This window comes from Liolophura sinensis, chromosome 11, assembly GCF_032854445.1.
Source record: "Liolophura sinensis isolate JHLJ2023 chromosome 11, CUHK_Ljap_v2, whole genome shotgun sequence".
In the NCBI taxonomy this organism is placed as follows: Eukaryota; Metazoa; Mollusca; class Polyplacophora; order Chitonida; family Chitonidae; genus Liolophura; species Liolophura sinensis.
In genome coordinates, this window is record NC_088305.1 from 11,077,966 (window position 1) to 11,104,578 (window position 26,613).

Consider the following 26,613-nt stretch of genomic DNA (forward strand, 5'->3'; position numbering starts at 1 on the left):
GTTGTTTAATACCATACCAGTTGAAGAATGTTTCCTTTGCTTCACGCGCATGGGCATGTAAGCTGTTTGGTCCTTGAGATCTATATAATCCTGATATTTGTTTTATGATACAGATTGCCGTTTTACACGTACCTTACTCAAGAATGTTTCGCTGGCCAGCAATATGGTAAGAGGAATCTCACGACTATGTGTACGTTGCCGGCAGACCTCTCTACGTGTTTACGAGAGGAGAAAACGTAGCTTTTGTCCGTGCATCTGCGTGCAATTCTGACATTACACAGGCCGGTTCTTAGACGAGGAATTGTGTGAGGCAGAGAAAAGTGAAACATCTTCCACCACATCTGATTGATCCTGTTTTGACGAAGATAAACTTTTTGCATTTGCCTATCGGTTAGCTTCTCTTGCTGAAAGTCTGCTCAGCGCCGTCGAAAGGAAATTAAAAATTAATCGCGTTCTTACAACGCTAGGCTTACCGTGTGTATAGTGTTATGGTTATAAAATTTAATTACAGATGGACAACCTTCAGTTTTTTCATTAATAAATAAAATTAAGAAAATACTGAAATTCACATATGAATTGATCTGCCGATCAATTAAGACTGCACTGACCCCAAAAGTCTGCGCCAAACATAGCTGACAACTCGTCTACCCAGCAGTCTAAAGTCAAATGCCAGTTGATTTATTTGATTGGTGTTTTACGCCGTTCTCCAGAATATTTCAGCTGCTGCGGGCCTCTTTGGACTATTAAGTAAAAAAACTTGTCGGGCCCCCGCTTTCGTGCCTTCCGCTTGGGTATCGCTACAGTATCCAGAGGGCTATTCTATCATATGAGCAACCACGTGCCCTTACAAAGCCCCAAACAAACACTGTACGATGTATAGGTCATAAAATCGAAAAACTGTAGCCCGCTCCAGTCACACTGAAATATGTTTTTTTTTTTTTTTTTTTTTTTGGCGTTAGACACTGTAGAGTTGTGAAAATCACTGCACCGCAAATGTGACTTTTGAAAAATTTTTGAACATGCCGCTATGCAGCAGTCAATTAAATAAATATAGAACAAATGTAACTTTCGGTCTACGCATAACGTGTTCATGTTAATAATAGCTATAGGTCCATGTGCTCTTAACCATGACTCACGTATGATCTCGCTATAGTTGCAAAAAAAGAAACCCAAAGCTTATCCATTCTAATTCACGACAGCACTCATTTAATACCAGACGGTCTATATATTTACTCACACAAAAGTATGTTTCCAAATAAATAAAAAAGGAAAGAGGCACAAAGATTCGAAGTGTTCCCCGAGGTACAACATATTCTCAACAGCGACTCCGTTAGTCCGCTGTACCATAGAGGATGCATAATATACTATGGCAGAAATACGGATTTTAATTTTGCCAAAATATGACAAAACTGATCACATTATAATGTTTATGTTTACATATGAAGACAAAAGTTAACTAAAATGAAACTTTCACAGCACGTAAAAATACACACTCAAAAGTTTCAGATATGTTTATGATTAACGTTATTCTTCACACTGTGAATTAAAAATACAGTGCCTCGCTTGAAAGAAAAATTGGCGTTTTTGATCAAGAGTGTATTATTGGAGGGTTATTACTACAAGCAACCATCTCGTTTATGGCCATATAACTGTTATGGGTGCTTCGACCAAGATTTATACTTGTAAATTTGAAATTTACAGAATTGTGCTGCATGGGATATTGAAATTTGCACTTTCTTATCTTACCTATCTGGGACCGATTCTCCGCCTTACCGTACCAGACCCTTCAGCAGATCATCTTTAATACCTTTCAGTGAACGAGAAAGACTGGGCTTGGTGAAGATTACTCCTTAATATAGTTTTTTCATATCGTCGTATATTCATATGAGAGCAGGTACAGGTCAGCCAATGTGCCCATCGGAATACCCTTACACTGTTGATATGTGGTTTTCCTGAATTTCAAACGAACGGTATTTTGAGAAAAAAAAAGTTTATCGAAAAAACATATCGAAAGATCCATATTAGTATTACAGGTATATATATACAAAATGTCCAGCCACGAGGCAAGAAAAAGTATAAACTATTATTAAAGACGTACAGAATAGAAAGTAAAAATTACCTCCTGACAATGTTGGAAACTTTCAGTAGCAAGAGAAACCAACCATCTAAGTATATCGTTCGCACTGGGTTTCAAAATTTGTGACAACATTTTAAATGCAGTGAGAATTAATACCCTTAATTCGATAGTTCAATCGAACTCACCAAATTAAGGACAGGCTAAGGACATAAAACATTTCAAAAATCCAATATATAGGTAGTAAAAGCAGAACCGCCAAGAAATTGGTAACACGTAACTGGTGAAATCCGGCCTCGTGCTAGTTTACTTCCGTTAGTGTTTCATTCTAACGCTTCATGTAAGGAAACCAAATACATCAATCATGTCATTTCGGAAACACGCGGGTCGCCTAAAATACGAACAGAAAGTGTAAATCGAAAGATAGTTACGTTTGTTAAGCAAACGTCCGTTGAGTTAAAAAAATGAAAATTGAACTAGACCACTTGGAGGAACTGAACTGGGTTTGGTGTCAAGCCTGGTTATCGATTTTTTTTTTTTTTTTGATTGGTGTTTTACGCCGTACTCAAGAATATTTCACTTATACGACGGCGGCCATCATTATGGTGGGTGGAAACCGGGCAGAGCCCGGGGGAAACCCACGACCATCCACAGGTTGCTGCCAGACCTTCCCACTTACGGCCGGAGAGGAATCCAGCATGAGCTGGACTTGAACTCACAGCGACCGCGAGGCTCCTGGGTCATTACGCTGCGCTAGCGCGCTAACCGACTGAGCCACGGAGGCCCCCCTGGTTATCGAGCCAAGGGGAAAAGTAATGTACATTCACACCAAACCACTTAACAAAGCCTTCAAAGGAAGCATCTACGTGTCCATTCTTCTTATGGAATATAAAATACAACACAATACAGAGTAAAACCAGAGCAACGACGATGAGACAGTTGGCAAATGGTCACACGTACCGGTGAAATCTGGCGTCTCGTCAGTTTAATACGCCGCTGCATGGTCTTGTATTACTGATGTGCAATGTTCATTTACAGAACAATACCATCAAAACAATGGAGGAGCCCGGAAATGCAATACAAGAGGAAACTGCCCAAGGTGTTAATTACCTGAGAAACGGATTCTAGCATATCCCTGTCAGAAACAAATAGAATTATGGGACGAGCTTTGAAATCCCACTTCTGACACCATTTTATGTCTGGTCGTTGTAGAACGACATAGAATCAAAAGACCACATAGAGATTTCCAGGTCTCTATCAGCAACCTTGGGCTCCACTATGAACAAAGAAACGGGCAGCTTGGACGAGTGTGAAGTGATTACCTTTCAATCACTATTCGATGTGTTGATATGCGGTTGAGAACACTCGAATGACCCTTTTCCGCATTCATCGTTCGTCTTCTACCAATATGTTGTTCATATCAGTGCGCCAGTTCTTCAGTAAGGCATTAACGGTCAGTGGTTTACCCCCATACATATATAAAACTGGCCGCCGCCGTAAAAGTGAAATATTCTTGAGCACGGTGTAAAACACCAATCAAATAAATAAATACATAAAACTGACTGCCATCACAAAGGTGAAAATTTTTTGGGTGTGGCGTTAAACAATCAATTAAATTAAATAAATCCTTCGTTTACACATGCTATAGCATCTTCGAATTCTGTTAACCCTTCTCCAAATTCCTCGATCTCCTCCCACCATAATGTGGTATCCCGCGGACGCTGTCGTCTTTCCTCCCACCACAATGCTGGTCTATTTTTTTTTATTTGATTGGTGTTTTACGCCGTACTCTCAAGAATATTTCACTTACACGATGGCAGCCAGCCTTATGGTGGGAGGAAACCTGGCAGAGCCCGGGGGAAACCCACGACCATCCGCAGGTTGCTGAAAGACCTTCCCACGCATGGCCGGAGAGGAAGCTAACATGAGCTGGACTTGAACTCACAGCGACCGCTTGGTAAGGGGCTCCTGGGTCATTACGCTGAGCCACGTAGGCCACAATGCTAGTCGCCGCAGTATAAGTGAAACAGTCTTAAGTTAGCCGTATAAAGCACCAATAAACAAATAAATTAATAAATACATAAAATAAAAAGAAAAAGAAATAAATATAGGCCTGGGCCTATATTTTTTTTATACCCAGAGGGGGAAAGAAAACTTTTATAAATTTGAGCAGCAAGAACAGGGGTGTGATTCTTCTGGTGGCGGATTGACCATCAGTTGATCGATAGAGAATTTCAGGCAGATTAAAAACAGCTTTAAACTTAAATTTACTCCCCTTCTGTTCCCACTTTAATGAACCTTCTTACTGTATTGTGGCCATGTGACTATTAAGAATTAAGTAAGGCGAATACGAAAGTGTGATCTGTTATCACTAGCCCCCCCCCCCCATTGATCGCTGTATACGTTGTTTTGTCCCTCCACTGAGGCTTTGCCAACTTAGCCAAGCAGACGAACTTGGCACAAAATGATTGGTTGTTCGGCGTAGTGATATTATAATTCTTGGAACGTGGACATATTCATGCAATAACTTTTAATTCTGATCGATTTATTCTGTTAGCACTACTAATGCATGCAATGTCAAAATTTAGTGTCATTAAAGGCAATGTGAGGTACTGGCATAATGAAAACTTGAAACTATTTGTCGCGCGGGATTATATCCGATCTGAGCTTATGGATGTTGTTTGGCTCACCCAACTACATGGCGAAGATGCTTCACGTAAAACTTCTCGTTCTTGGCTTTGCCGTTCTTTTCCTCTCTTCTTCATTTTCACGGGCAGAAGATGAAGATGTTGATGACAAAGATGCCGAAGGTATGCTAGCAGTGAGATTGATTATGCATCATAAAAAATAAGATGTTTAAAACTTCATGAATGCAGACTGCGTGCGGCTCCTAAAAGCTGTAGCTGCGAGCAGTTTGACATGTCCAGTCCTGGGACGTTACTTGACATTTTTACAGTTCATACGATCGATGTATTACACACTTTTTGCTTTTAGTGATCAGAGCAAACTGGTCCTGCGGTGTGCAAACCAGCTCCACTCTTGTAAAGATTCTTGCTAACCACAAAAAATGTGGTCTCATTTGCTCTCGGTTTTGAATCAAGCGCCCGGCCGGCTGACGTGTACAACTTCACAAGTGTCACTGGTCATAGGCAGAGATCAAACCCAGTGTGCTCCAGTTTGTTAGCTTTTTCTTTACTTACAGATAATGCGATTTTCACAACTTAATTTACATAAAGCAGAACTGGCGAATGGGGATTAACGAATACAATTTGACTTAATTTGAAATGTAAGTTCTGCAATTCTGTAAGGTGGATCTGAAGCTAGAGACCACATGATCTCCATTGTTCGGTGTGGGTAAAGAAAATGATCCTCTCAAAGTTGTTGCATGGGAAAATGCCTATTTTTGAGTTCGTCAGCAATCTTGTATCCATTGAATTTGTATAATTGTCAGCTTTCCAGATAGTCTGAGTATTTTTGCAGAGCTTTCGTTATGCTATTTTGTACAACAAACCCCGAATTGTATGCTAGACATACTAGAAAAGCATGATGTCTGCCAGCAACCTGTGGATGGTCTTGGGTTTTCCGCGGGCTGTGCCTGGTTTTCTCCAACTATAGTGCTGGCGATCTTCATATAAGTTAAATATTCTTGAGTAAAACACCAATCAAAATAAATAAATAAATAAATAGAAAATCATGAAAGCACTTTAACTATGGGAAGTGTATCCACAGAAGTTTATTTTAGATGAGGGGCCTCCAAAGTGGTAAGCATGAGGGAAGCATGGCGCAATGACCCAGGAGCGTCTCACCAATGTGTTCACTGTGAATTCAAGTCCAGCTCATGTTAACTTCCTCTCCGGTCATATGTGGGAAGATCTGTCAGCAACCTGTGAATGATCGTGGGTTTCCCCCCTGCCCTTTTTTCTCCTGCCATAATGCTGTCAGCCATCGTATAAGTAAAAAATTCCCGAGTACGGCAAAAAACACTAGTCAAATGAAATAAATAAATCATTTTAGATGAAATCTAGAGACTGGTACAGTGAATAAAAGCAAGAATAAAAGTTGTTTTACATAAAATCCAATTGACTTGTACACTGAACAAAGAAGTCACCATGCTGAAAGTGTTTTTCTGGTTATATATCTGACGTCTGTGACCGATAAAGAAAGCAGATCAAGCTGATAAGTTTATCTATCTTCTGATAACAAATTATTCTGTCTGGCAGACCTTTTACTAAAGCTGAAATGGTGTTTATATATATATATATATATATAACAAATTATTCTGTCTGGCAGACCTTTTACTAAAGCTGAAATGGTGTTAATATAAATATTTGTATATATACATATATATGTATTTTTTTTTTGTTTTGAGAAATAAAGGTGCTTATTTTTTTATGTCAAAATTTAAAACGGCTAATGGTGTCAAAAATAGTGTGGTATTATGACTGATAGTTTTAATCTAATCATATTCCAAGGACATCTGAGAAAATTTGTGAGGAAGTGGCATCAGCCAGTCAATGTCATTTTTTGTCAGTGTCTACCAAAATAATATTGAAAGCAGTGTGAAACAAATAATAACACAATTAGCAGGAGCATATAAATGTTTTAGATGAAATTCTAGTGAAATTTGCCCTGCCACCCCTAACACACAGTGGAAAATAAATTATAGTGCTAACTGTCCCAAGGTATTGTATTGAGATAAATGAATCTGCTTTAACCTTTCAGGTGATGATGAGGATGAAGACCTGACCCCAAAGGAAGAAGATGATGTTCTGGTTTTGACAGAGAAAAATTTTGACAATGTGATCTTTTCTGAGGACATCATTTTGGTTGAGTTTTATGCTCCATGGTAAGTCAGCTCTCATTTTAGTTATTAGGCAGGTGTAATTTTTGACCATTTTGTATTTTCTGAGGATATCATTCTTGATTTAGTTTTAATTCACACCTGTAATTCATGACTTGGTCTTTTATAATTACATGTACATTTAATGGCTTACTTGTTCAGGTAATCAGTCATTGTTTCTTTGTCATTGCAACATGTACATGTCAGCAGTGTCACTGGGATGTATATATTGTAGGCGTTTTCATTAACTTTGGAAGATAGAGAGTATCACGGGGTTCAAGTACAGCTCATGCTGGCTTTCTTTCCGGCCATGTGTGGGAAGGCCTGTCATCATTCTGCAGATGGTTGTGGGTATCCCCCCGGGCTCCGTCCGGTTTCCTCCCACCATAATGCTGGCTGCTGTTGTATAAGTGCAATATTCACAGATAAATAGAGGCTATCAGGTGCTTGTCACTGTTACGAGCCTGCATAAATTGTTCCCTGGCTGTGTGATCTTGGAGGCGCCACTTTAATGCATAAATGAAGCTTTATTCAAAAATTAAGAAATACTGTTCAAATTTTACTAGTGTCTTCTATCGTATTATTTAAATTGAAAAGTGACTTTGATATTAAATTGTGACAACTCTGCCTACACCCATTGCAACCAGTATTAGCCGAATCTGATGTTAATAATAGCTTACAGTACGTCACAGTCACACCCAACATTACATCCAGACACACCTCCTTGGTTTGAGGTACTGTGATTTCTCAACATTTTTTTCGCATATGAAAGATCAGCTTTCAGTGCAATTTATGCCCTGTTGCAATTTGATTTTTGAGACAAAATTACAGTAGTTGGATTGACCAATTTAGGACTTTAAAAAAAAGTATGATTTCCTCAGAATAATGCCTTTAGCGGATACTGAAATAAACATCTTGCAAACATGCGAAAAGTTTTAGGAATTACAGTATATGTATACCCGCTGACAGGCAATGTGCATATTACATTGGCTGACTCTGGATTGCTCATTGATGCACTCGCAAGGCTTAGTCTGTCCTATAACCTGCCAGTCATTCATACGACTGTCTTGTATGGCTAATGGTAACTATGGTTACCTGTTGCTATGAGACTGGAATGTGCAACCCTTTCTCACCATCAGTGACTACATGGTGTACCTGTGCATGTTGTATACCCTAGGTGCTCTGGTAGAAAGTAACTTAATTTTCATGTGATAAGTGGTGGAGTATGTCGTGACACAAGAAACAGGGATAGAGAATTTGTGTGAACGTAGATCCCAGTATCTGCCACCCAGTTCAAGACATAAAGCCAGCTGTTCTATTTCCCCTCCCCCTGCAGAATTTACATGTAAGAGCAGGGGTGAAAAAGTGTACTGGCCCTGGGATGATAAAGCGAGCTTAAGACTGAGGTCAAAATTTCAAGTGACTGTTAGATTGTTTATTTTAACAAGATCAGAATATTGTTTGACAATATAAATTTTGGGAAAGTTATTGTAAAACAAATTTCTGCTGACTTGGTGATCCTGGGGTAGGTAGTTCACGTAAAAAAAGTTTTCCAAGCGATTCATGTTGATTGATTCTGCCTTATTACTGTGCTTAGGGCTTCCTAACACCTTTTTGTTTTATTAAGTCTAATTAATATCTTATTTGAACAAGTTTTGACATCAGAGGTATCATTTTAAGGCATTCATGTACTCCTGGAACAGCATTTTTACAGGCCAGACTTCAGGTGAAATAGGTTAATTTAAAAATTTCAGTGTATGTGTGGACTGACTTTTATCAACTGGAAAACAATGGTTCTATTGGAAAACTTTTTCTTCCATTTTTAATTCACTTTTTCCTTTCTTTTTCCCCCATTAGGACATTGACTGTCACCCCTGTTTATGATACAATTACGTTATAAACTACATGTGTGTTTGGTGGAACATCCAGTTCAGCCTGAAACTCTGACCTACACAAACGTTTTTGTGGGGACTAGAAATCTAAATATAAAATGAAAATGATATACACATAGGAAGATGTTTTCAGAGCTGGCCTTTGTGTTTTTGTGTAAGTGATGACAGAAACTGTCACATCTGCTTGCCTGAGCAATGAAAACAATGAATGAATGAAATTCGGATGAGCAATGTTTTGAATAAGTGGAATACCAGCAATGTTTTGAATAAGCGGAATACCAGCAATGTTTTGAATAAGCGGAATACCAGCAATGTTTTGAATAAGCGGAATACAAGTATAATGTGAACAATTCATCCGTGCATGCCAAACGCTAATAACATCTGAGTTTCTGAGTTCATTTTGAATTGTCATTCAACAGTAAGATGGTTTTCAAAGTTTATGTAAGTGTTACGATTGAACGATTGGAAGCTTTTGCTCCTGTATTTATAGCATAACCACAATATGGCTTAAACACTGCCCATTTTTCATGAAGCTGTAATCCTTTGATTCTTTATTATTTACACATTTTATTTTATTTATACATATAAATGACAAATGTAATATATGTTCCAGACATTAAGGAGCCTGACTCATTTTGTCATTTATGTACTTTTATTTTATGAAATATTCTTGGGTATGTCGTAAAACTTGATTCAAATCAATCAGAATTGATTGCCTTTTTCTTGTGTTATGATATGCATGTGCAATGGTTTTAATGTGAGTGTGAATATATTTTGTTATCAAACAAATTAAAAAGGCTACACCAGAGATTTTTAGCAATCACTTTTCTCATTAAATCATATTTGCTCAAATTATTGCCTTTCAATAAATATTAGACTCGCCCGTATACTACATGTATTTATAGTGTTAAAATGATTCTGCATTTTAGAAACAACTGCTTTCTAAATTATCGGAACTTTATTTCCAATTTTGAACAGTAACCGATACACAGGTGAAGCTGATATTTTGTGAAAGTTAATTATTCAGGCTGTTCCAAAATAACAGTAAAAGCAGGAAAAGGTGGATTTGCACTGATCAACTTTTTGCTCAAAAAAGTCTTTAAGCCTCTTTACATCAAACAAGTTTCTTTTGCCTTTCTACGACGGCTATACAGTGGTTGTATTGTGTTGTCAGGTGTGGTCACTGTAAAAGCCTGGCTCCAGAGTACGCTAAAGCTGCCAAGACACTGAAGCAGAGCACCCCGCCGGTCCCCTTGGCTAAGGTGGATGCCACTGTAGAACAGGCACTGGCTCAGAGGTGAGACTTTGTATAGGACAGGTTTTAAGAACCATTTAGAATACATATGCTGGCTTCCTCTCCGGCCATTCGTGGGAAGGTGTTCCAGCAACCTGCAGATGGTCATGGGTTTCCTTCAGACTCGGCCCGGTTTTCTCTCACCATAATGCTGGCAGCTGTTGTACAAGTCGTATAAGTGAAATATTCTTGAGTATGGCATAAAACACCAGTGAAATAAGTAAATGAATTTACAATACATGTGGTCATGGGCATATATAAAAAGGGTGATGCTCTCACAGCCCTGAAACAATTTCATTGGTGGTTTATGGTGGCGATGTGTTCTTTTTCTGTGTGGACCTTTTCGGTTAAATGGTCTCTGAGTCTCCCGTTGATGTCAGACGTTCTTTTCCCAGCTCATCATGATGATGTCACCGTAGAAACTGATACATCGTAACATTATAGACGTTGCGCTACAAACCATTTGACGTGACAGTGGCTCAGAGTCATTCTTCACACTAGCGCCGCCTCATGGAATTAAAAACCATAAAACCTCTTGCCTTTATCTTTGTAAAAAGTCTCATTCAGGAACAAAAATGGACAATGTGAGAATCCTAAAAATTAAGCTTTGCATGTTAAAAGCTTGTCAATTCAAAATCCTTTTACAGCTTCATGTGCATATATGTAAACATGCATCTGGTTTCGTTACAGATTTGAAGTTTCGGGTTACCCGACTTTAAATTTTTCAAGGGAGGAAAGCCGTTTGAGTTTGAGGGTGGGCGTAACGCAGATGGTAAGTCCACTTATTCTCAATGCTGTTTTTAAATGCGATTTTTCTCGCATCATAATACTAGCATAATACCATCATACAAGTGAGATATTCATGAGTATGGCATAAAACACAAATCAAATAAGTAAATCAGTAAACACAAACTTTTAATTTCTGATGATTCTTATGTTATAACCATAGTAAATATGGTCTCCACGTTTGACAGTGACAGCTCAGAGCATTCCTATCCATTTAATTAGTCAAAAGTTGGATCGCTTAATTTGCTTTCCTTGTTCATTCTTGTTGAAATGTCACATCACATGGAAATTTGAAGAATCTCTCACCTGAAACCATCCCACCTAGACTTGCACAACAAACCATCTCTCAATGTAGTGAAATATGTTTGATTTAATGCGTTGTGTGCTTGAACTAAGAAAATCCAAAATTGCCAACTGATCAGTAAAATACGCTCGGGTTCATCTCTATAGTGACCACTGTGCTCTTGTTTTGAGAAATCAGTCCCAATTGGAAACAGACCATGGGGAATGTTGTCAAATATCAGCTTCCGGAGCGTAGGTAGATTATGTACTGGAAGTTAGAGCAAGGAAAAATGACTGGTTGATTCAGTGTCAGTATAATGTGATTGAGTGTGGTGTCTTGTCTGGTGTTTTGTCTGGTGTCTTGTCTGGTGTGTGCAAGGACTCGTCTTGCCACAAGAAGATACTGTTCGTTGTCATGTGACCAAAAAATGAAAACCCAGGCATTCATGTATTCTTATTTACATACATGAGTTGTCTCCCATCAGATATTGTGACGTTCATGAAGCAGCGTTCTGACCCTAACTGGAAACCTCCTCCCCCAGCCACTATTGTCCTGACCACTGAGAATTTCACGGAAACTGTTAACAAGGAAGAGCTGATGCTGGTGGAATTTTATGCTCCATGGTAAGTTTGTAGAGTACAGGGAGACTACAGTGCGAATGTTGAAATCAGATTTACGGTAAATGACCTAAAGTTTCGCATGATTCATTGCGTTGGTTGTGGTTGTTACAGACTGATCGCCACGGGAGAGCATCAGGGGTGGTCAGGGGACTGTACTGACAGTTCAAGAATGGAATAAACAAGCTCACGCTTCACTGAGCAGTTAGTCTGTGCTCCTACCACCAATAGTTAATGCTCTTGACGCTGCAGTGGAATGTCAAGGGTCTCTGAAATGACATAATACGTCCCACTTCAGACTTCTGTCGGTATCCCATTGAAGTACAGTCAACTGTCATTCTGAACATGCTGTGGGACATAGCCCTAATCAAGCACAAAATGATCCCACTTCGGACTTCTGTCGGTATCCCAGTGAAGTACAGTCAACTGTCATTCTGAACAAGCTGTGGGACATAGCCCTAATCAAGCACAAAATGACCCCACTTCGGACTTCTGTCGGTATCCCATTGAAGTACAGTCAACTGTCATTCTGAACAAGCTGTGGGACATAGCCCTAATCAAGCACAAAATGATCCCACTTCGGACTTCTGTCGGTATCCCAGTGAAGTACAGTCAACTGTCATTCTGAACAAGCTGTGGGACATGGCCCTAATCAAGCACAAAATGACCCCACTTCGGACTTCTGTCGGTATCCCAGTGAAGTACAGTCAACTGTCATTCTGAACATGCTGTGGGACATAGCCCTAATCAAGCACAAAATGATCCCACTTCGGACTTCTGTCGGTATCCCATTGAAGTACAGTCAACTGTCATTCTGATCAAGCTGTGGGACATAGCCCTAATCAAGCACAAAATGATCCCACTTCGGACTTCTGTCGGTATCCCATTGAAGTACAGTCAACTGTCATTCTGAACAAGCTGTGGGACATAGCCCTAATCAAGCACAAAATGACCCCACTTCGGACTTCTGTCGGTATCCCAGTGAAGTACAGTCAACTGTCATTCTGAACAAGCTGTGGGACATAGCCCTAATCAAGCACAAAATGACCCCACTTCGGACTTCTGTCGGTATCCCAGTGAAGTACAGTCAACTGTCATTCTGAACAAGCTGTGGGACATAGCCCTAATCAAGCACAAAATGACCCCACTTCGGACTTCTGTCGGTATCCCAGTGAAGTACAGTCAACTGTCATTCTGAACAAGCTGTGGGACATAGCCCTAATCAAGCACAAAATGACCCCACTTCGGACTTCTGTCGGTATCCCATTGAAGTACAGTCAACTGTCATTCTGAACAAGCTGTGGGACATAGCCCTAATCAAGCACAAAATGATCCCACTTCGGACTTCTGTCGGTATCCCATTGAAGTACAGTCAACTGTCATTCTGAACAAGCTGTGGGACATAGCCCTAATCAAGCACAAAATGACCCCACTTCGGACTTCTGTCAGTATCCCAGTGAAGTACAGTCAACTGTCATCCTGAACAAGCTGTGGGACATAGCCCTAATCAAGCACAAAATGATCCCACTTCGGACTTCTGTCGGTATCCCATTGAAGTACAGTCAACTGTCATTCTGAACAAGCTGTGGGACATAGCCCTAATCAAGCACAAAATGATCCCACTTCGGACTTCTGTCGGTATCCCAGTGAAGTACAGTCAACTGTCATTCTGAACAAGCTGTGGGACATAGCCCTAATCAAGCACAAAATGATCCCACTTCGGACTTCTGTCGGTATCCCAGTGAAGTACAGTCAACTGTCATTCTGAACAAGCTGTGGGACATAGCCCTAATCAAGCACAAAATGATCCCACTTCGGACTTCTGTCGGTATCCCATTGAAGTACAGTCAACTGTCATTCTGAACAAGCTGTGGGACATAGCCCTAATCAAGCACAAAATGATCCCACTTCGGACTTCTGTCGGTATCCCAGTGAAGTACAGTCAACTGTCATTCTGAACAAGCTGTGGGACATAGCCCTAATCAAGCACAAAATGATCCCACTTCGGACTTCTGTCGGTATCCCATTGAAGTACAGTCAACTGTCATTCTGAACAAGCTGTGGGACATAGCCCTAATCAAGCACAAAATGATCCCACTTCGGACTTCTGTCGGTATCCCATTGAAGTACAGTCAACTGTCATTCTGAACAAGCTGTGGGACATAGCCCTAATCAAGCACAAAATGATCCCACTTCGGACTTCTGTCGGTATCCCAGTGAAGTACAGTCAACTGTCATTCTGAACAAGCTGTGGGACATAGCCCTAATCAAGCACAAAATGATCCCACTTCGGACTTCTGTCGGTATCCCAGTGAAGTACAGTCAGCTGTCATTCTGAACAAGCTGTGGAACATAGCCCTAATCAAGCACAAAATGACAATATATGTTCTAGACAAAGTGGACCTATTCACTAGGCCCACCGGGGAGAGCTCTTACAAGTTCCTTTACGCTGTGCTTACCCGGCCTGAGGACCTCACAGGGAAAAGTAGAAAATAGATTCATTATCACCAAGTGAACAATTTAGTTAATGAAGCATATTATCGCATGAAAATACTGACGTCCTGTAACGGGTGCGTTTCACAAAAATTTTACTATTGTGTACAGGAATTTGTTTGAATAAACACATTGCAAACATGCGAAAAGGTTGAAGAATTAAGGCGTGTGAATTTTCAAATAGTTTACTGATTTTTGTTTATTTTACAAATCATTTTACTGCTCATTCTGTTTTTGTATATTTTCATGTTGAGAAAAGACTGTTTCGTGGCCCTAACATTTTCTCACCATGGTATGGCTGAAATACTGCTGTTGTGGCATTAAAACCCTTGTGGATGATTCATTCTGCTGTGAACAAATACCGCATGTTTCCTTGTAACAGGTGTGGTCACTGCAAACAGCTGGCCCCCAAGTACGAGAAGGCCGCGCAGCAACTGAAAACTCACGACCCCCCAATCCCCCTGGCCATTGTAGACGCTACTCAGGAGAAGGGTCTGGCTGCCCAGTACGACATCTCGGGGTTCCCTACCCTCAAGGTGTTCAGGAAGGGGCGGGCATCAGAATATAAGGGTCAGCGAGAAGCTATGGGTAAGATGTGTTGCTTCTTACACATAGACCAGGGGCATCATTAAAGGCAAAGAACACTTTAGCATGAAGAACATGCCCAATGAAAGACCATTAAATACTGTCTGGGAAACTAGTTTAGTTTATTTTTAGACCTAGTAAAATGCAGTTAAAATTTTAGATTCTGCTGTGGTCTTTTTTGACCATATTGTGACCACCTTGGTGAGTTAAATGACGAAATTGAGATTAAAAAGCCATCATAACTTGGTAAGGGTGAATTTTTGCCAAAGGATTTGGAATTTTGGTGGAGAAATGCTCAGGAAAAGTTTTGAAAAGAATACGTGTACAGAGCAACTGGCTGAAGCCAGGCTTGAATTTGGTCAGAATGTTTGTTTATTCACTTGTTTTCAAAAGCTCAGAATTGACCTTCAAGTCCAGCTAATGCTGACTTTCTCTTCGGCAATACATGGGAAGGTCTCACGGTCATGGGTTCCTCTGGGCCATGCCTGATTTCCCTTCCACCATTATGGTGGCTGCCGTGATATGAATGAAATATTCTTGAGTGGGGCATAAACCACCAATCTAAGTAACAAACAAATAAATAAACAGATGACCTCAAATTTTGTCCATGACCTCCCATGAATATGTTCATAATTTCCAAAACAGATTATTGCTGTATTTTTCTCCACTTCCGTGTCCTTTCCCTGATGTGAAGGGAGTGTAATACATTTTCCTCGGGGAAACTTTATTGAGAGCTGAAGAACTTGAAAATATTGAACATCTTGGTCCATCTTGATTCTGTTACTGTTGAATATAGAATGGTCTTTTTACATAACTTGTGTATTGTACCACCACTCTTTTGACAAAAACATGGCATCTCTGTTCCCCTCTAAGACGATGCAGGCCCTGTTCAGGAAATTTGAAGATTTCTCCCCTCTCAGTGTTCATGGTGACATTATAAGGAGGATGACAAGGCTCATGCTTTCTTTTGTGCATACGTGGAAAAGGTCAGCAGCAACTTGCCAAAAGTTGATGGTTCCCTTAACCCATAAAAATGACCGCCATTGTGCAAGTGTAAAATTCTGGAGTCTCGCATTAAACAACAATGAAATAAATAAATAAATAAATATCTTCTGCTTTTTCAGGTATTGTACAGTACATGTCAGACCAGGTTGGAGAAGCCGCCAAATTAATTGCCAATAAAAAAGAGATGAAGGCGTTTTTGAATGTGGATGATGTCACCGTGATGGGATTCTTCAAGAACTTAGAGGATCCTCTGTTAAAGATCTACATGGAGACAGGTAAAGAGGCTTGTAGTACTGCCTCATTTGTAAACAGATGTCATCTTTAAAATGCAAAGTGGGGTCTCCGTGGCTCAGTCGGTTAGCGCGCTAGCGCAGCGTAATGACCCAGGAACCTCTCACCAATGCGGTCGCTGTGAGTTCAAGTCCAGCTCATGCTGGCTTCCTCTCCGGCCGTAGGTGGGAAGGTCTGCCAGCAACCTGCGGATGGTCGTGGGTTTCCTCCGGGCTGTGCCCGGTTTCCACCCACCATAATGCTGGCCGCCGTCGTATAAGTGAAATATTCTTGAGTACGGCGTAAAACACCAATCAAATAAATAAATAAAATGCAAAGTGTCCTTGGATGGAGAATTTGTGGATTTCCCCCATCTTAAAGTTTTTGAGGCTTTGGGGACAATAATTGGTCGTGTGTGACCATTCACCACGCCTGGTGTTTGTCCAACATTACCCTGTGCATATCAGTATGTCATGTGAGGTAGTCCATCATTATTGCCAGCCACTGGTTTCCTCCACCCATAAAACTGACTGTCATTGATTATTTATTTATTTAGTTAATTGATTTGTGTTTTACTCCGTGCTCAAGAATATTTCACTTATACCGGCCGTTAGCATTATGGTTGGGGAAATCTAGGGAAACCCATGACCATCTGCAGGTTACTGACAGACCTTGCCAGAGGAGAAGGTCATGGAGTAAACAAAATTCTTTTTGAGAATGGCGTTAAACAACTATCACATAAATAATTAAACAAAAGCCAAACATACACTAATACTGAGTATAAATTTGAAACATTTGATTCTGCAGTGGCCATATTGTGACCAATGACATTTAATGTTATTGAAATGTGATGACAACACATTATGTGGAGTAATTCTAAACCAGTGACAGCTAAGAAATTGGAATTAACATCAATGTATTTTTTTTTTTTTCACTTATCTAACTCTGCTTAAGCCATGGTGCTAGGGGATGTGTAAATTGCTAATATTTAAGCTTGAGATATACATTAGAATAAAACCCTGATTGAGCTAAATTGTCAACAGGCCATATTTTTACTCCCAAAGGACCTGACGTGGACAAAGAAACATTTCTTTCAAGATGTTCCAATCTGAGCTCAGCAGTATGACGTCACAATACATGTACAGTAAACTTTTACAATAAAGCTTTGATGTACATGTATATAGGTCAACTGCTATGGCCTAAGCTTGGCATTGATTGGTCTAAAATGCACAATCTCTGGAGGAAGTAAAACAGAATGGCAGTCTGAAATATGCAGTTTTTGCCACATTTTCTCGAATGCTGCACATTTTCGGCATTTGACTCTGAACAAAGGTTTGGCAGTATCGAGTTACACAACAAACACTGCTATGGAGTTGTTAAACCCTTAATCATATCATATAAATACAGAAATACATAGTGTCAGCAGAGCCCAGTATGAGGGTCACTGACTCCATACATTTCCATATCCTGTCACTGGGTAACCATATGAAAAATTTATCCTGCAGAAGCCTGATCAATGCAGCACAAAAGACAGGTGAATCGCCTCAGCCTTGTGACAGTTGTTTTCACAACTAAGGGAGATAACTTAGTGAGCGAACAGTCACACATGACAATCGCTTGACATGATCACTGCTGTCCAATAAAAAGCAGAATATTTTGAGAGATAAATATTTATCCATGTGTATTACAGGTCATTCTTTTTAAATGAAAGTCCAGTAACTGGATACACCAAGAAAAATCTGCTATGACGTAACTGAAATAGTGTTGAAAGCCAGACCACATGTACACCCCAAGGAAAGAAATCTTCTATCAGCAGTATACTTAATTTATGACATGTTTTTCTAGCCAATGAACTACGAGAAGAGTACAAATGGGGTTACACACTGGACAAGAGCTTGTTGGAACAGTACAAAGTGAACCCAGGGACAATCGCTGTTCTCCAGGCAGAGCGCTTCTACACCAAATACGAGCCCAAGTGGAAGATCTTAGACAAGGTAGTTTGTTTGTATTTGGGGTGTCTGGTGGGGTTTGGGGTGTGGGATGGCGAGTGGTTGTCAGTTTTGTATGTATGTACACTTGTACTTCGTACTTAACGATATATGACGGCGAGGAGTCATATACTGTGTGAGTACTACTGCCTCTTAAGTACAATGGCTCAGACACCAGGCATGCCACACCTCCCCCCAGCCCCCACCCCCAATAACACTTAATGCTCAGTCCTGAGCGCCAATGAAGCAAGGCAACAACTCAGACCATCTTTAAAGTCATTGGTGTCACCCAACCCTGTGTTTAATGCCAGATCTCCCAACTGGACACTGTAACCGTTAAACTGTGGAAGTTGATTGTCAATTCTGGGTTCAGTTGAAGAAAACTGTTATGGATTAAGTTGATTATAACTACATGTATCATGGCGACACATGTATTCATGGTATATCAACAGACAACTTATGCCAGCCTTAAAAATATATTTGTAACCAAAAAAAGTCTTCTACAAATGTTTTTATTTAGCTTTTTCTTCAGAAAATAAATTAGTTTGTTACCAGGATTATGATATGAATAAATTAATGTATTACTTAAGAAATAATGTTAGGGTAGTCTAACGGTAGTTTTACATTAAATTGATGTGGAAGAGTTTATGTTTATTGTTTATTTCTGTATAATGTGTATATTGCTGTGTTGTGTATTTATTGCTATGTTGTGTATTTATTGCTGTATATGTGTATTTATTGCTGTTTAGTGCATTTATTGCTGTGTTGTGTATTTATTTCTGTATAGTGTGTTGTGTATTTATTGCTGTATAGTGTATGTATTGCTGTGTTGTGTATTTATTGCTGTATAGTGTATTTATTGCTGTGTTGTGTATTTATTGCTGTGTTGTTTGTGTATTTATTGCTGTATAGTGAGCTATCACATTTATCTGTCTTAGTTGTAAGATGGTAAACGGTCAAGTCTATATTTTTTTTCAGGCCGATGCCACATGGGAAGACATTAAGACTTTCGTTCAAACTTCAGACGTGCCTTTAGTTGGTCATTTCACTAAACAGTCCTCCACAAAGCGCTATCTTAACAAGAGGCCCCTGTGTCTGGTGTACTATACTGTGGACTGGTCATTTGATCACAGAGATGGTAAGTTAAACCTTTGTCCAAACTCTCCGGTTTTCTGTATTGCAATGAGATCATTTGATTGGGTGATAACAAATGGTGTATTCATTCCTGTAACTGGCGCATTTTTTTTTTTTTTTTTTTCAAGATAAAATAACACGTAATGTGACCAGTTATTTTGGAAAAGTGGTGAAAAGAGACCTTATCGACCGTAGACATTTTAGGTCGCCATTGCAAAGTAAGGCGACGTATTGTGAGTGTGAGGGGAAAAGTGATGTCAGTGTTTGAGTAAGGTTTTAGGTTTGGGTCTGCTAGTCTCACAGTTTTCGCATCACCTTTATGAAACTTGCTGGGAATGATGAACATGATTTGGACATATACTCACTTTAATTAGAAATTAGGGAAATTTGCATTTTTATTCAAATTATCAGGTTTGAACTTTGCCATTTTATCAAAGCCAGTACTGTAGTAGGCCAGGGTAAGGCTTTTTGTTTGGGTCGGCTGTTGTCACGGTGTGTACATGTTGCTGAAACTTGGTGGGGACAATGGCCATGCTTTCAAGACTTCCTGAAATAAATGATTTTAACTAATTAGGTATATTTGTTTTTTATTCAAATTATCAGGTTTTTTGGACTTTCTGTTCTCCTGTAAAACTGTAGGGATACAGTTTCTTATGCAATCACTTATCTAGATAAGGTTTTTGTCTCTCTAGCTACTTTATCGGATTTGTGGATTTTAAGAATTTAACCTTGGTGTATATCTATTTATCTGGTATGCACATCACTGTACACAGTTCAATGCAAAATTCACCATTATCGACACCATTCACTCATTATCAAACAACACGGTAAGATTTGCATTGTTTTCAGTTTTAATTGTCCTCTGTAGTAGGTCAGAAACCACAAACATTGCCAAATGCCATTGCCAATGCCAAACAGCCATTGTGTTGTTGTACACACCTTAGTTTGTTAGAAGTTCACTCATTGGACCACAGGAGAGACACAGCCAATAGGATAGCGTGTATCAGAGCGACATACATTAGAAGCCAGCACATGCTGGTATCTATTTTTCTTTCATTTTACGGGCATAGCGAAGATTGATCAAGCTAAAGACGAATAAACTCCCACTTTGTTTAATACCCACGAAGGCTTAGCACCAGAGTTTGTATGTATTTAAACCATAATTTCCTGTCCCTGCTGTTAAAAAATTTAGGCTGGCCCATCGGGCTTTCTTAGCGCAACTCCCATCACCCTGACAAAGATTTCACTTCATTATTACTACGACCTGTAGTATATGATTCAATATTGGATATTTTTTTCGCTGGAATTATTTTTCGCAGTAAATTATTGACTGCAACATCCGCGAAAATTAAGTACTTCACAGTACCTGTAGAGAGCTTTCCACATCTGTATTAGTTCTAAGGAGCCCATGACACTGGCTGATGGGTTCCCATCCTGTGACAGAATGTTTAAACCATCCACACAAAGAGTGACAGCCAATCAGAACACTGCAGTGGCCACCCTTAGTACATGGATAGCCAATCATGAGAAGCGATTTGCCTAACAAAGACCACTCCATCGAGTAGGTGCTTGAAAACTCCATGATGAAGATTTTTTTACTGACATAGCTCAACATTTGCTCGCAGTACGTCATAGTGTTGGAATTGTTCACACGGATTCCTGTATGCAGTTAACAATTTGCGTATCAGAGACCACTTCCCAACTTTACAACCACAACACTTTACAACTTTTATCTTTATCCTGATTCCATTGTCTAGTTGACTGCTATAGCAGGCAAGCTGGTGGGATTCTCTGAATGCCTTGCTAACTCAGCTTGTAATCAGGAATTCTTACACCATGTTAGAACAACCAGAAACATAATGACCACACATGCATATGCTTAAAAGGCAAAACAGGGTTCAGATGACAAGTGGAAACAGCTGCGTTACAGTGTGGGTTACAGGAATAACTCATACCTGGTTAAAATTGATAACATAACTATTTTCTTATTGTGTGCTATTTTTCTTACCTTGAGCTGCGATATCTTGGGTACATCAATCCATCCATTTATTTTTATTTATTTATTTATTTGATCGGTGTTTTACCCCGTACTAAGAATGTTTCACTTATGTGGCAGCGGCCAACATTATGGTGGGAGGAAACCAGGCAGAGCCCGGGCGGAACCCACGACTCTGCAGGTTGCTGACAAACCTTACCACATACGGCTGGAGAGGAAGCCAGCATGAGCTGGACTTGAACTCACAGCGAGTGCATTGGTTAGAGGCTTCTGGGTCATTACGCTGCGCTAGCGCGTTAACCAACTGAGCCACGGAGGTCCCATCAATTCATCACATCATCATGTCCGCCATGAGTGATCACCATGGAAACAACAACTGCAAAATATATGAGTCAAGGAAAACCAACCATGAAAGGGGCCATGAAGGATAATGGCCAGGTAGCCAGGCAATTAGTCAGAGTAAACAATTCACAGATAGCCCCAGGGAAGGTCTGAATATATCCTGCTTTGACAAGTTTGACCTTATGGCTATCACACCTCTGAGGCTAATCCCACAGGGTGTTGGGGGATAACCAGCTGGGCAAAAGAGCTAGTGTGCACAACTTGTATGGGTACTAGGTTTTTTTTTTTTTTAGGAATCCGTATCCGAGTTGGTAGTTATGGGTGCGCCACATTCATATGTATGAATGTCCCTTTTACGTGAATTTTTCAGTGTATCTATATTTAGCTTTCTTTCATATATTGTCCTTTGACATTCTTGAAGATATACCATGAAACTGACACCATTGTGAAAACTTCTCTAGTACCAGCCCATGTTATCACAAAACAATCTTAGACTTGTCAAAACTTTAATCATTAAATTTGGTGTGTTCTTCTCCGTTATTTAAGCTGAAATTTGTTATACAATCGTTGTGCAATTTCCCCAGGATTTTCATTTTCAAGCATTTTCAAGCAATGTTTTGATCTTGTTGCATCGGAAAGAACAGTATTAAAGTGATTTGGGGGCCTCCGTGCCTCAGTCGGGTTAGCGCGCTAGCGCAGCGTATTGACCCAGAAGCCTCTCACCAATGCGGTCGCTGTGAGTTCAAGTCCAACTCATGCTGGCTTCCTCTCCGGCCGTAAGTGGGAAGGTCTGCCAGCAACCTGCGGATGGTCGTGGGTTTCCCCCGGGCTGTGCCCTGTTTCCTCCCACCATAATGCTGGCTGCCATCGTATAAGTGAAATATTCTTGAGTACAGCGTAAAACACCAATCAAATAAATAAATAAATAAATAAAGTGATTTGAAATTTTGACTGAAGTCATAAGATTGCTCCATGATTACGGGGCCTGTCAAATAAATCTTGGAGATATTGACTTGTGGGTTATATTTCAGCAACCCAGCTGTGGCGGAAGAAGGTGGCAGCCATTGCTAAGGACTACCCTGACATCACCTTTGTGATAGCAGATGAAGACGACTTTAAGCAGGAAATGGCTGACATGGGACTAGGTGACTCCGGAGAGGAGATCAACATTGGCATGCTCGACAAGGTCGGACAGAAGTTCCGCTGTGAGCCTATGGAGGAATTTGAAGATGAGGAAGTGAGAGAGTGCCTGGATAATTTCAAAGCTGGTGAGTTTTGGAGAAATAAAAATCTGTCAGGAATTGAGGAAAAATTATTTAAGGCACATGTACTGTAAATCTTCTTCAGCGCTGAAGCAATTTTTATTACTGGAATTTATGCATACAATTAGTATTAAAATGATGTTAAAATGATTCGTCTGGGTCACTAAAGATGCAAGCTGTATAAAACTATTCAAATTAGTGTTCTACACCCCATAGTTCTCGAAGAGTGTTTCAAAATATTGGTGGCAAAAGTGATTGAGAAGGTTGACAAAGGCTACACAATTTATTGGGGATTTTCACACTGAATCGTACTAGCTTAAGTCAGAAATACCCAAATTCTTCAACCTATTCAACCTCCTCTGCAACCAATGTTCTGAAACATTCTGAGGGAACTATCAAGTGTGGAGCAAAAAGTGCTGAAGCTACAGTAAGTTATAGTTTTGTTGATATAATTGTTCACTTGGAGAAACCATGTTATTAATCCACCAACAGATTTACTTTTACAACGTCCTCCAAACAGAGCAGAATTAATATGGTATCAGTGCAGAGTTCGTTGACTCCTATCTATTCAGAATTTAGTGGTAAACATTTTTCCTGTTTTGTCAGCTGTTAAACTGCGTGAAAGCTGTTGAGGATATTGTTGGTTTTTGTCATAAGATCTGAACAAGGATTACAAGCATAACTGCTGTAGTCAAGAAGCCAGGCTTTAAGCTTTCAAATCTCGGCAATATTGTTTATTTAATTTAAATTTTATAAACTGGCCCTTGATTGTTGAAAGATAGATGTCAAAAATTTGACTAAAAGACCAGTGGCCTGATAGACAGACACAGTGACACCCACAGTGATTTATCAAGTATACCGGGAAATAATTTTGAAGTTGGTATAGGATATAATGGCAAATATTTCAGCTATTCTTATTTTATGGAAAGTTACAACGTTATTTACATTGCAGTTTTGTCCTGTACCAAACACTTGGCCCCAGTCAAAATATTATTTACTACAGTTTATTGACCTGCTGTTTATTTGGAAACTATTAGATCTGCTTGCACAGTTGAAAATTATCCATATAAATTCATGGTTAATTTTATAGGAAATAAATTTTTTTATGTAACAACCTGTTCATGTTTTTAGGTAGCATCCTTTGATCTTTTTTTTTTTTTCCAGGTAAACTGACAAAGCAGATTAAATCACAGCCTGTCCCGAAGCGCCAAGAAGACCTGTCAAAATAGTTGTGGGAAAAACATTCGACAAAATCGTCAATGACAAAACGAAGGATGTCCTCATTGAATTTTACGCCCCCTGGTGTGGCCATTGCAAACAGCTGGGAACCCATATACAAGAAACTTGCCAAGAAGTTTAAAAATGAGAAAAACTTGGTCATTGCAAAAATTGACGCCACTGCCAATGACTCTCCGATGGAGTATGAACTCTCAGGCTTTCCATCAATATTTTTTGCACCGGCAAATAATAAAAAAGAACCCATCAAATATGAGGAGAGTGGTAGAGAAGTTGAAGACTTCACAAAGTTTATAGAAAAACATGCCACAGTGTCTTTAGGTAAATCCACTAAAGATGAATTGTGAGGTTTGTTTGAGTGAAATTTTAATATGAAGTTTTTAATGGTATGTTTATACTAAGTATAATGAACAGAGCTTTTCTAGGCTTGATGAGAAATAAGTTTTGTTTCGCTAATAATTTTAAAGAATGAAACTATGAAAAAGCATCTTGTTTATGTATCAACTTTCTTTTTTTGTAACGGATGCACCGTAACAAAAGTTCCAGTCCATCCAGAGTTGGTATTCCATGCTGGAATACTTGACAGACTTGTTAACCAAAAGCTGTTACATATATACAGTGCTGGTTTCTGCCTTACGGGGACCAAATCCTTGATTCTGATTGATTCTTGTTTAATTTACTTTGGTTGATTCAAGTATTACTTTTGCTCAATCTGTCCTGTAACCAGGAAATTGTAAACCACCCACAGACCTGTACTTAATGACTGCCGTGAAAGAATTTTCTGTCATTGGCAATAAATTCTCATTTTTGTGGACACGATGGGCACAGATGTTTATCAGACATTTGTAAGAGAAGTTTTAGTGCAAGATGATTTCAATCTCGTGGTCCTGACCTCTGTCATTAAGGTCATTTTTTTTTTGGTAGGCTTTTGAAGATGAATGAATTAAACTCAGTCGGTTATCTTTATGTCCTATGGCAGTGCGTAAATAGTGTTGGAGTATAGTGCACATGTAGGATAATTATTGTAGGATCATTAACAAATAATGTCCTTGTTCCTGTGTAGGATTGTTGATTGTAGGATAAATCTGGGTTTGTTCAGGATAGACGTCATGTAATGCTTCTCAAGGTGAATTTTCCTAAGGAGAATTTTCTTCAAAATGATAGAACTTAAACGTGAACACGGCTATCTGATAACATGCAAATCTCGGTAAAAAGATCTCTGTATCAGAAGGTTGAATATAGGTGTAACCATTATCAACTCAGTATTTGATCATGGAGATATGAATCTTTCTTGATTTTAGCTGCTGCTTTTTCAAGTCTGTTAGAGTAATATGTCTGCTGGTTTAAGATGAATCCGAGTAAAATCGCACTGTGTGTATTATTGTCATTAACTATGCAATAGTTATGAAAATCTCGCCGATTGTCTCCCTTCGCAAGCCACTCTCCATTATGTAGAGGTTCGATCCTTTCGTTCCACCAAGGTGACAGACTTTGAGCTATGTGTGGTCCGAGAGTGTCCTCTGGTATGACTATCGTTTGGTAGCTCTGTATAATAATCACATCATGGTCTCATGTATGTATTGTTACATATTTTCATGCAAAATAAAATAGTAATGTTGATATATTTGTGACGAATTAGTGTACACTTGTTCCCTAATTATCTAGATGGATGTAGAGTGTTTCTATCCCAGGTCACGAGTCGAGGATCAAGGAGCTTCAGAGGTTCAAAGGACTGTCTTAATCAGGAGTCCTTGTGTCTTAAAGGATATTAAACGCAGTTTACTCCTTCCCTGACCAAAATGAACTATAAACGTATAACCTCGATTCATGCGAACATGTGATGAGAAATCTCAACGTGAACTGTTTTCTAAATCTCTCTGATAACATGCTAGTCTATGATAACACGCAAATTTGCCTTTAATGAGAGAATACGCTGGAATACGCATATTCTCCTCGCAGTTCTGCATTTAGTAGTTACACTTCTTGATATACATACCAATTTTCCTGTATCGGGAAGAGAGGAACAACAATTCTCAGAATAGCCAAAACCACAGAAATGACCATTATTTCTCTTCTTAATGCTTTTGGCCCTTGGTTTTAACCTGCTGTGTAAGCCCAGCTTAAGACAACGCAGGGCAAGACCAGTGTCCCAAGGGTTTAGTACTAATATGTCGTACACATAATATTGTTGCAATAATAGACTTAATGCGAATAAACTAAGGTGTAGCATTGTGGAAGTTTCAGTGTCAGAAATGTTAATACTAAACATTCGTACAACCGCAGTGCAGAAAACCCGCGATATTTGCACGTATATATGGTTTTTGGTGATAAACCCGCTTTTCGACCTGAAAACATCTTTTAGAAAGGGTTTCGTCACAAAGAAAAAGATGTGCACTTCATGTAGGCGATGCGTAGACTGACGTCTTTGTAAAGACAGGCGATGCGTAGACTTCCGTCTCTGCAAAGACAGGCGATGCCTACACTCCCGTCCCTGCCAAAAACAGGCGATACCTAGA

At 39.5% G+C, this 26,613-nt stretch overlaps 1 protein-coding gene across 1 annotated transcript; it reads left to right on the forward strand.

Annotated features, from left to right (window-relative positions):
- The first annotated feature begins 4,771 nt into the window (after positions 1 to 4,771).
- Positions 4,772 to 25,723, forward strand: LOC135477549 (protein disulfide-isomerase A4-like). The gene is given in 14 exon segments (XM_064757694.1): positions 4,772 to 4,884; positions 6,797 to 6,920; positions 9,981 to 10,103; positions 10,791 to 10,816; positions 10,819 to 10,872; positions 11,654 to 11,792; positions 14,662 to 14,867; positions 15,989 to 16,144; positions 17,985 to 18,133; positions 19,106 to 19,265; positions 22,631 to 22,867; positions 24,026 to 24,073; positions 24,076 to 24,185; positions 24,187 to 25,723. Coding segments are annotated over 14 exon segments (1,902 nt in total). The 5' UTR covers position 4,772; the 3' UTR covers positions 24,445 to 25,723.
- Positions 25,724 to 26,613: the final 890 nt, after the last annotated feature.